The sequence below is a fragment of the Echinops telfairi genome, unplaced genomic scaffold, assembly GCF_000313985.2.
Source record: "Echinops telfairi isolate 266 unplaced genomic scaffold, ASM31398v2 ScPeMD7_2;HRSCAF=8, whole genome shotgun sequence".
In the NCBI taxonomy this organism is placed as follows: Eukaryota; Metazoa; Chordata; class Mammalia; order Afrosoricida; family Tenrecidae; genus Echinops; species Echinops telfairi.
Genome location: NW_022103898.1, coordinates 10550197 through 10558991, shown reverse-complemented (window position 1 = coordinate 10558991; position 8795 = coordinate 10550197). Strand labels below are relative to the sequence as shown.

The 8795-nt window shown below is 61.0% G+C and overlaps 2 protein-coding genes across 3 annotated transcripts in view; one reads left to right on the top strand and one right to left on the bottom strand.

The window, feature by feature from the left end:
• Nucleotides 1-6848, top strand: part of MRTFA (myocardin related transcription factor A) — a 135932-nt gene extending 129084 nt beyond the window's left edge. For both annotated transcript variants that reach the window (XM_045289220.1, XM_045289224.1), the window contains 8 exons: nt 126-301; nt 644-793; nt 1268-1521; nt 1633-1813; nt 2541-3530; nt 4130-4282; nt 4366-4426; nt 5630-6848. In XM_045289220.1, the coding sequence (XP_045145155.1) occupies nt 126-301; nt 644-793; nt 1268-1521; nt 1633-1813; nt 2541-3530; nt 4130-4282; nt 4366-4426; nt 5630-6114 (2450 nt within the window). In that variant the 3' untranslated portion in view covers nt 6115-6848. The remainder of the gene's footprint in view (nt 1-125; nt 302-643; nt 794-1267; nt 1522-1632; nt 1814-2540; nt 3531-4129; nt 4283-4365; nt 4427-5629) is intronic.
• Nucleotides 5484-8795, bottom strand: part of LOC101651857 (small G protein signaling modulator 3) — a 6256-nt gene continuing 2944 nt past the window's right edge. The window contains exons 9-17 of the mRNA XM_030885341.2: nt 8718-8772; nt 8583-8632; nt 8357-8509; nt 8210-8280; nt 8072-8120; nt 7877-7962; nt 7524-7646; nt 7361-7421; nt 5484-7272 (exon numbers count right to left, since the gene is read on the bottom strand). Of these exons, the coding sequence (XP_030741201.1) occupies nt 7192-7272; nt 7361-7421; nt 7524-7646; nt 7877-7962; nt 8072-8120; nt 8210-8280; nt 8357-8509; nt 8583-8632; nt 8718-8772 (729 nt within the window). The 3' untranslated portion in view covers nt 5484-7191. The remainder of the gene's footprint in view (nt 7273-7360; nt 7422-7523; nt 7647-7876; nt 7963-8071; nt 8121-8209; nt 8281-8356; nt 8510-8582; nt 8633-8717; nt 8773-8795) is intronic.

Genomic DNA, 8795 nt, shown 5'->3' with positions numbered 1-8795 from the left:
GGGCCAGAACTTGGGCCTTTCTCCAGCCCAGAGTCCCCCATGGCCTCCCTCAGGCCTGCTGCTGGGGTTGGGGACTTTCCTCTGCCGGCCTCCTGGCGCTCCCTGATGCTGGCTCTGGGTTTCAGTGGGCCAGGTGAACTACCCAAAGGTCGCAGACAACTCTTCCTTTGATGAGGACAGCAGCGATGCCTTATCCCCTGAGCAGCCAGCCAGCCATGAGTCACAGGGCTCAGTGCCGTCCCCCTTGGAAGCCCGAGGCAGCGAAGCTCTTTCCAGTGCCATCTCTGTGTCCCCCACACAGGTGAGCTTCCACTTCAGCTGTTCCCCTGGTGCTCTGCTCCCCAAGGTCAGTTTCTGGCTCAAGGGCCCTGGTGCGGGCAGGGAGTCGTGGTGGCGGCAGGTCCCCAGTGGAGGCTGAGCCAGAGGCCACCTCCTAGGGCACTGGAGTATGGAGCTGGCCAGCAGGTCAGGCAGTGGCTTGTCTTGACCAAATTCAGTCCAACGAACATTTTGTGTGCCTCCTTTTCTCGTCCTCCCCTGCTTCTTGGGCCTCTGCCTGCCATTTGCCCTTTAACAGTGGTACCCACCTGGGAGGTGGCCTACCCCCTTTGTGGAATGTGACCTCCCTTGCTCTCCTGCTTAGGCTGTCTCTCAGCTGCAGACAGGCCCCGACTCTGGAGAACCCCTCTTCCTGGGAGAGCGGCCGCTGCCCCCACCTCCATCTCTGTTGCCCACCAGCCTCCCCAACGGAACCTCTACTCCCACTGCCAAGCCCACCCCAGCACTCATCAAGGTACGACACCTGGAGGCGGTAGGTCTGCTGTGCATTCTCACTGCAGGGCGCCTCCTTCCCATTTCAGAGACCAGCGCAGGCCACTGATGTCCTGGGACGTCACCATGCCCTCCTCTCTCCAAGGGACACGCTGTGCAGGCTCTGGGCTCCCCCGTACTTGTACTTGCTCCTCCTTGCCACCAACAAGCTCTGGGCCACGGGAGCCACTGCTCAGCATCAGGCGGCCCCATTGGGGGGCTGGGCTTTGTTCTTCTCCAAGGCCTGATCTTGTACCCAAAGGGGAGGCAGGCTTTACCAGCACCCAAAGGGCTCAAGACCAGAACCCCCACGATGGCCCCCTGCTGCCTAGGGAGGAGTCTACAGGCACATGGTCTCAGGGAGTCCTGGGCTTATCCCTGGCCCCTTGGTATTTCTGGAGGGTGCAGTCTGATGGGGGCAGTGGGGACAGAGGACTGACGCCCCTGTCTCCCTTAGCAAAGCCAACCTAAGTCTGCCAGCGAGAAGTCGCAACGCAGCAAGAAGGCCAAGGAGCTGAAGCCAAAAGTGAAGAAACTCAAGTATCACCAGTACATCCCCCCGGACCAAAAGCAGGACAAGGGCCCGCCGGCCATGGACTCTTCCTACGCCCGCATCCTGCAGCAGCAGCAGCTCTTCCTGCAGCTGCAGATCCTCAACCAGCAGCAGCAGCAGCACTACAACTACCAGACCATCCTGCCCGCCCCCCCAAAGTGAGTGCCCTACACCAGACCTGCGGGACTGACCCCCAACTTCAATGCCCCTCACGTGTCTGCAGCAGCTGGCACGGTCTGTGAGGGACTCATTTTTGCCTTTCCTTCCAGGCCAGCAGGGGAGACTCTGGGGGGCAGTGGGGGCCCCCCGATGCGCAGCCTTTCCACCACCACCACCACCAGCAGCAGTTCCAGCTCGGGCGCCCCTGGATCCAATGGGCTGACGAGACAGAACAGCGTCTCGCTGACGGGCAAGCCTGGGGCCCTGCCTACCAACCTGGACGAGATGAAGGCAGGTGGCCTGCCCCTCCCACAGGAGCCCTGTGCTGTGTCAGGGCCCTCTCCTTGTCAAGGCTGGGCTTCAGGGCTCACACAGCAGCTGCCTGCTGCTTTTCTCCTCTTGACTGGGCAGTGCAGCGTCAGGAACAGTTCCACCCCCACCCAAGCATATAACGGGCATTGAGAGGTAGAGGGCCCCCCATCACAGAGCCAGAATTCAGACTTTAGGCTGCATAGTTCATCACTCCCCACTGTCCACTCTGCCAGTTGATACCCCATGGGACCTGCTGAGCTCCTGCCAAGGTCCCAGGCCTGGGCCTGTTGGGTCAGAAGGTTCCTGCCCGGCCTCTGTTCAGGTTGCACTGCCTGGACGTGGTGCCAGATTCCAGTGGGGCCCCAGCCACAGTCAGGCTGCTGGACATGGGTGCCGGCCCTGCAGACTTGCACTGAACTGAGCTCTGCCCTCACTGGTCGTGGTCCTGGGGTGCTAGTGGATGGGGGCACCCGGCTTTCTTGACTACAAAGTATAGTCACTGTCAGACGTGAGCACAGGCCCCAGGAGGGGCCTTTGGCAATGTGCTTGTGGTGGCAGCTAGAGTGGGCATTTTCCTGGGACCTGGTGTGGCCAGGGTAGCGGCAGGAAGGGGCTGGGGGCAGTGGTACTTGTCCTCCCAGACTGTCCAGGAGGGATCACTTTCTGAACGAGTTTCTTTGCTGACCTGGCTCTTGTCCCCTTGCAGGTGGCAGAGCTGAAGCAGGAGCTGAAGTTGCGGTCCCTGCCCGTCTCAGGCACCAAGACTGACCTGATTGAGCGCCTGCGCGCCTACCAAGACCAAGTCAGCACCCCCCAAGGGGCTGCCAGGGCACCAGCTGCCTCCATTCTGCCCAAGGCCGGCGAGGTGGTGGTTGCCTTCCCCGCTGCCCGGCTGAGCACAGGGCCAGCTCTGGTGGCTGCAGGCCTGGCACCCCCTGAAGTGGTGGTGGCCACAGTGACCAGCACTGGCATGGTGAAATTTGGCAGCACGGGCTCCACTCCCCCTGTGTCCCCCACCCCCTCAGAGCGCTCTCTGCTCAGCACAGGCGATGAGAACTCCACGCCTGGTGATGCCTTTGGTGAGATGGTGACGTCGCCCCTGACCCAGCTCACCCTACAGGCTTCGCCACTGCAGATCCTCATGAAAGAGGAGGGCCCACGGACCACCGCCTGCTGCCCGAGCCCTGGGGTGCGGGCCGAGCCAGAGGGGCGTGACAAGGACCAGATGCTTCAGGAGAAGGACAAGCAGATTGAGGAGCTGACGCGCATGCTCCGGCAAAAGCAGCAGCTGGTGGAACGGCTACGACTGCAGCTGGAGCAAGAGAAGCGGGCGCAGCAGCCTGGCCCTGGGCTGGCCGCTCCTACTGTGAAGCAGGAGAGTGGCTTTGCTAGCTGCCAGCTGAGCCAGCCTTCTCAGGGCCCTGAAGCTCCCTTCAGCCCCAGCCTGGCCGCCCCCACGGGCCACCACGCAGACTCTGGCACCTTAGCCCTCGCTCCCCAGGCGGTGGTGGTGAAGCAGGAAGCTGGGCTGCCTGAGCCTGCCCCCCAGCTACTCCTGGGCCCCCGAGGCTCTGGCCTCATCAAGGGGGTCTTACCTCCCACCCTCGTCACTGACTCTACTGGGACCCACCTTGTGCTCACCGTGACCAACACCAACACAGACAACCCCGGCCTGCCCAGTGCTAGTCCCCAGCAGGTATGTGGCCAGAGAAAGGACAGGGCAGCTCCCTCCGGGTGCCTCCCACCTGCTGGCATCCTAGCTTAGTTTCATTCTGTAAGGAGGCTTCACCATTCCACTCATGAAAAAGACAGGCTGGTCAAGGGTCCTGCCAAGGTTTGTCACCCTAAGGGGCCATAGGGTGTCCTTCTCACTCCATGGCTTGGCTCCAGTGGTGGAAGGTCCCTGGCTGGCTGGCCCCTTCCCTCAGGCAGTTGCCCTACAAGAAACTGCAGACTGTGTCAGGCTTGGGGCTGTCTGGGGCTCCTGCTCCGTTCCTCAGAGACCAGACTGGGGCTGGTCATCAGCTTGTTGCCCACAGGAGACTGTTCCCGGGGGGGTGGGTGTGTGTGTGTCTCAGCCCTGTGAGCCACAGGGATGGAAAGCTAGACCCTGACCACCTCCAGCTGGAAAGGGTAGGGTGGCACCCTGCACCACCCATTTCCCTAGGAGCTGGAAGAGCTGGCCTATGTAGCAGGGGGAGCCTGCCTCTGGGTTGTATGAGGGGGTTGGGGGAGGTGGCAGTCCTGCTTCTCCCCACACCTCTTAGGCTGGTCTGTTCCCCCATTCTTGTCCAGTCTTTATCCCCACCTGGCTCTCCAGCCCCCGGCCGCCCTGCCCAGATGGACTTGGAGCCCCCTCCGCAGCCCCTCTTTGGGCCCCCCGTATCTCTCCTGAAGAAGGAGCCACCAGGCTACGAGGACGCCGTGAGTCAGCAGCCTACACCACAGGTGGAGAGAGCAGCCGGCTGGTTGGGTGGAGGGTGCCAGGGCCTGGGGGCTCCCAACCCTCATCTTGTCTCTCCGGTCCACAGGAAAATGGCTGCTCAAGCCAGCAGATGGATGACCTGTTTGATATCCTCATTCAGAGTGGAGGTACATACCGCCCGGGGTGGTTGATGGGAGGGGTTGAACCACAGACCTGGGCTCAGTGATGTGGACAGCTGTGAGCTAGCTGTTAAGCACCTGCCCGGGTGCTGCAGTACTAACAAGCACAAGGATCTAGTGACAGAGCTGGCCTCACTTGGGAGTGCAGTGGCAGGCCATCAGTCCCAGAGGCACTGTATTGGTCATTTCCTGCGGTGGGTGGACTGTGCACAGGTCTTGTGAGGGGCTTCTTGGGGAGGGGAGGCTCTAAATGTTTTCTCTCAACAAAAGGGACAAAGCTAGATAAATTCTGGAAGGTTGACTCATTGAAGGAATCAAAAAGCCCTGGATTTGGCTTAGGGTGGGGCCCAAGGTGACTTGGCAGAGGTGCTGAAAGGGCAGCTGGGTGGTGTCTGTATTTGATCTCTGGACTATAGAGAGGTGACAGGAAGGAGAAGCTGTCTTGTGACTAGCTGAAGGGGTCCTGCGGGTTATAGTGGTCAAGTGTTGGTCTGCAAACTACAAGGCCAGCAGTTCAAAACCACTAGCTGCTGCTCAGGAAAAGAAGAGACTTTCTGTCTCCGTCAAGAGTTACAGCCCCAAAATCTACAGGGGCAGTGGATTAGGATCACCTTTGTCTTACAGGGTCACTGTGAGTCGGGAGTCGATTCTGCAGCAGTGGGTTTGGTTTTGAGAAATGCCCCCCAGAGATTTCTGGGTAGGAGGTGGGAGGGGAAGCAGAGTCAGATGGCAGTGCAACAAGTGACAGTGGACATGTGCAGGGTCGGCTGGGGGAAGAGCCTGGGGAGGGAGATGATGGCTGGCTATTGGGACACAGCAAGCTCCCACAGGTGGTGTACACACACACACACACACACACACACACCCTTTTCATTTGTGCAGCTTTAGACAAAGTGAGGTTCATGCAACCCTGGGTTGAGCATACTTATTCTCACCATTTTCCCACAGTGCACTCATTCGCCCTGTGCTTGTCCTGTTGTGGTCATTTCCAGTGTTTCGCACTTGTCCCTTGTGCATATTATTGCGCATAGATCAGTCAAGTGTGCACTGCCATCCCAGCACCCATGTGCTCGCTTTATTGCCCAGTCTTGAACCAAGCGGCAGTGCTGAGGCTGGTCCAGCGCCCACAGGGGAGGGGCCCCCCCAGTGGGCAGTCCCAGTTGACCAACTCTCTGCTTCCCGGATTGACAGAGATCCCAGCCGACTTCAAGGAGCCAGCAGCACTTCTGCCTGAGGAGAAGCCCACTGCACCCACCCCGCCCTGCACCGAGCTTCCGTCTGCAGCGCCCCCTCCGTCGGGCTCACCTGCCCTCCCTGGGCGGCTGGAGGACTTCTTGGAGAGCAGCACGGGGCTGCCCCTGCTGACAGGCGGGCATGAAGGCCCGGAGCCCCTCTCCCTCATTGATGACCTCCACAGCCAGATGCTGAGCAGCTCCGCCATCCTGGACCACCCGCCCTCGCCCATGGACACCTCCGAATTGCACTTTGTGCCTGAGCCCAGTGGCCCTGTGGGCCTGGACCTGACCGACGGGCCCCTGGACGGCATGGACTGGCTGGAGCTGTCAGGCGGCCCGGTGCTGAGCCTGGCTCCCCTCAGCACAACAGCCCCCAGCCTCTTCTCCACAGACTTCCTCGATGGCCACGATCTACAGCTCCACTGGGATTCCTGCTTGTAGTTTCTGCCCCCCAAACAGAGCCGGGCACCCCCAAGCCTGATTCCCTCTGCCGCTGGGAGCCACAGGCCTGCTGCCTCTTCAGGAGACTGAACAGAGTGTCCAGAGGTGGCGCAGCTCGGAGTGGGCATGTCTGTCGGCTACCTCTTCTGAGGTGCCATTGTGCAGAGGCTAATCCTTCCCCCTGCCCCAAGTAGAAACTATGCTGGGCCTCCTGTCAGCCAACCTCAGTGCCCGCTGGCTGCCCTGAGGGGCTCCCTGCCATGCTCGTGTCTCGGACAGTGAAGCCACGTAGGTCAGTGGCACGTTTCCTGTACAGGTGTATATAGCTCGCATAGCCACCCACACGCCAGCAGCTTGACTCCAGCTCACAGCAGCCCTCTACGACAGAGTAGAACTGCCTGCAGGGGTCGGAGATCTTGATGGAAGCGACTGCCACGTTTCCCTGCCCTCCCAGTTAACAGCCAAGCGCTTTAACCACGGCGCCTCTGACACCTCTATATTCACATACATCGCTGGGTGGGCGCAGGGGCCGCTCGAATTGTGGCACACATGGACATGGCCTTACCTCTCACGTGTTTGACATGTAGATGCCCTGCCACACCTTTCCCAATTTCCAGCCACCCCTGCCTGTCTGATCTGTCACTCAAGGGGCTTGGGGTGGAGTCAATAATAAGTGCTAGGGCACAGGTGGGGAGCTGTGTGAACTTTTTAAAATAAAATATATACTGGCTGTTTTTGGTCCATCCTCAACCTGTGTATAGGCCGGGCCCCAAGCCCTTCCTGCAAAGTCCTGCTGGGATAGGGAACACCTGGCCCAACACTAGCCAGGACGTCCTTTCTGTTAAGACAGTTTATTTACAGGCCTAGGGCCTTGCATCCCACCCCCTTCCTGAGCAAAAACCAAACAGCGGGTGCTGTCACCCCTCACAGCTTTTTGGTTGGTTTCCATTCTCACGGACCCTGGAAGAGCCCCCCTGGCAGAGGGACAGGTCTAGCCCAGGACCCCTCCTCCCAGCCCCTGCCCCAAAGCCAGCCTGCAACTAGCTGGGGTCACTCTTCCTGCCCAGTGGTAGCCCGTCACCCGTCTATGTCCCAGCTGAAAAGATGGTGCTTCACCAGCATGTCCTGAACGCCCTCCTTCAGGGGCTGCTGCTCCTCCTGTGGAAAGGATGGGCCTTGTCGTCAGCCATGGACAGGGGACCGACCCCCAGAGCCCACTCTGAGGGAAGGCTGCAGGCCCACTCACCTCTCTCTTCACAGGAAGTTCCCAGTCCTGGGAGAGGCTGAAGGCAAAGCAGCAGAGGACGCTGGCAGTGAGAAAGGGGTGGGTGAGCCCAGCTCGGGTGCCATGCCTCCTCAGGACCTCGCCCTCTCCCTCTCCCTCGCCCCCACCCGGGGCCAGGCCTTACCGGAGCTCACACTTGATCTGGACCCAGCCAGGGCTTCGCAGGAAGGACCAGGGCTGGTACCACTTCTCCACCGTGGCCAGGCTGGAGCAGAGTACCTCTAGCCACAGGTGCAGCACCTGCTCACTGTAGCCAGGGCAGGGCACCGTCAGGCGGGCAGGCTCACTCAGTCTAGGGTGGCCTCCTTGCCCACCAGCCTCACTGCAGCCCATCTCCCTTGTTGCCCTGCTTCATTGTCCGCCCTCCTCAGACCTGGTGGGAGATACACCTAACCACAGCACTGGCCCTGCAGCCTGTGACAGGTCCCATGCAGGCCAGTGGACCCCCAAAGCCCCGGTCCCTGTTCTGACACTCACTTGAGCCCCACGCAGATGAGGGAGCGGAGCTTCACGTCCATCTGGGCGTGTGCTGCGTCATGGGTCACATTCACTGACTGCACCGCCTGGGGGCGCAGGGTCTCATGTCACTTGGGTCGCTCTCCCCCACTCCCACCCCACCTTCCCACTCCCACCCCACCTTCCCAACGCCCTCCCAGAGGCCCCATTCCTTACCCGGTAGAGCAGCTCCTCAGGGGTTAGGACTTTGCCATCTTCGTCCAACCTGCAGAGGGCGCGGGGCCTGCCTCAGTTCCTAGTGCCTCGGCCCCCTTCACCTGCCCGTGCCCCGCCCCACCCCCAGGCGTCCATCACCTGTAGGTCTTACAGAGCACCAGGCGGGAGTACACCGAGTCGAAGTCCCTCTCCACCTCCCGGCCCGCTGCCTGTAGGGGCACAGTGGCTCAGGGGCAGCCCCACAGGGACACTGTGGGAAAGGGCCTCGCCCCCGCCCACACCTACCTCCTCAATAAAGAGCCAGGGGTGGCAGGCACCCCCCAGCAGGGAGGGCTTCTTCAGCCCATGTTCAAACAGGGCCTTGAGGGCTGGGCAGAGGGTCCCACGCACGAGGTCTGTGACGCCCTCGGTCACCGAGTCGTCCCCCGCAATGGAGTACTGGGGAAGAGGGGGTCTCAGAAGGCCATCCGAGTGCTCCAGTCCACCAGGGGCCGTCCCGCCCCCCCCTCACCTCTTTGCTCCGCTCATCCAGGACTTCCACAAACTTGGCCGGAAACCAGCCTACGGACAGAGAAGGCCTGAGTGGCTGTCCCAACCACTCCAGGCAGAGAGGAGGGCTTCCACTGCCCCCTGGGCGGCCACTCACCCCGAAGGCCATTCAGCTCCCCGACCCAGCAGTGCTCGTCTTTCTGGGAGACGATCTGCAGAGGGACACGGCTGCACT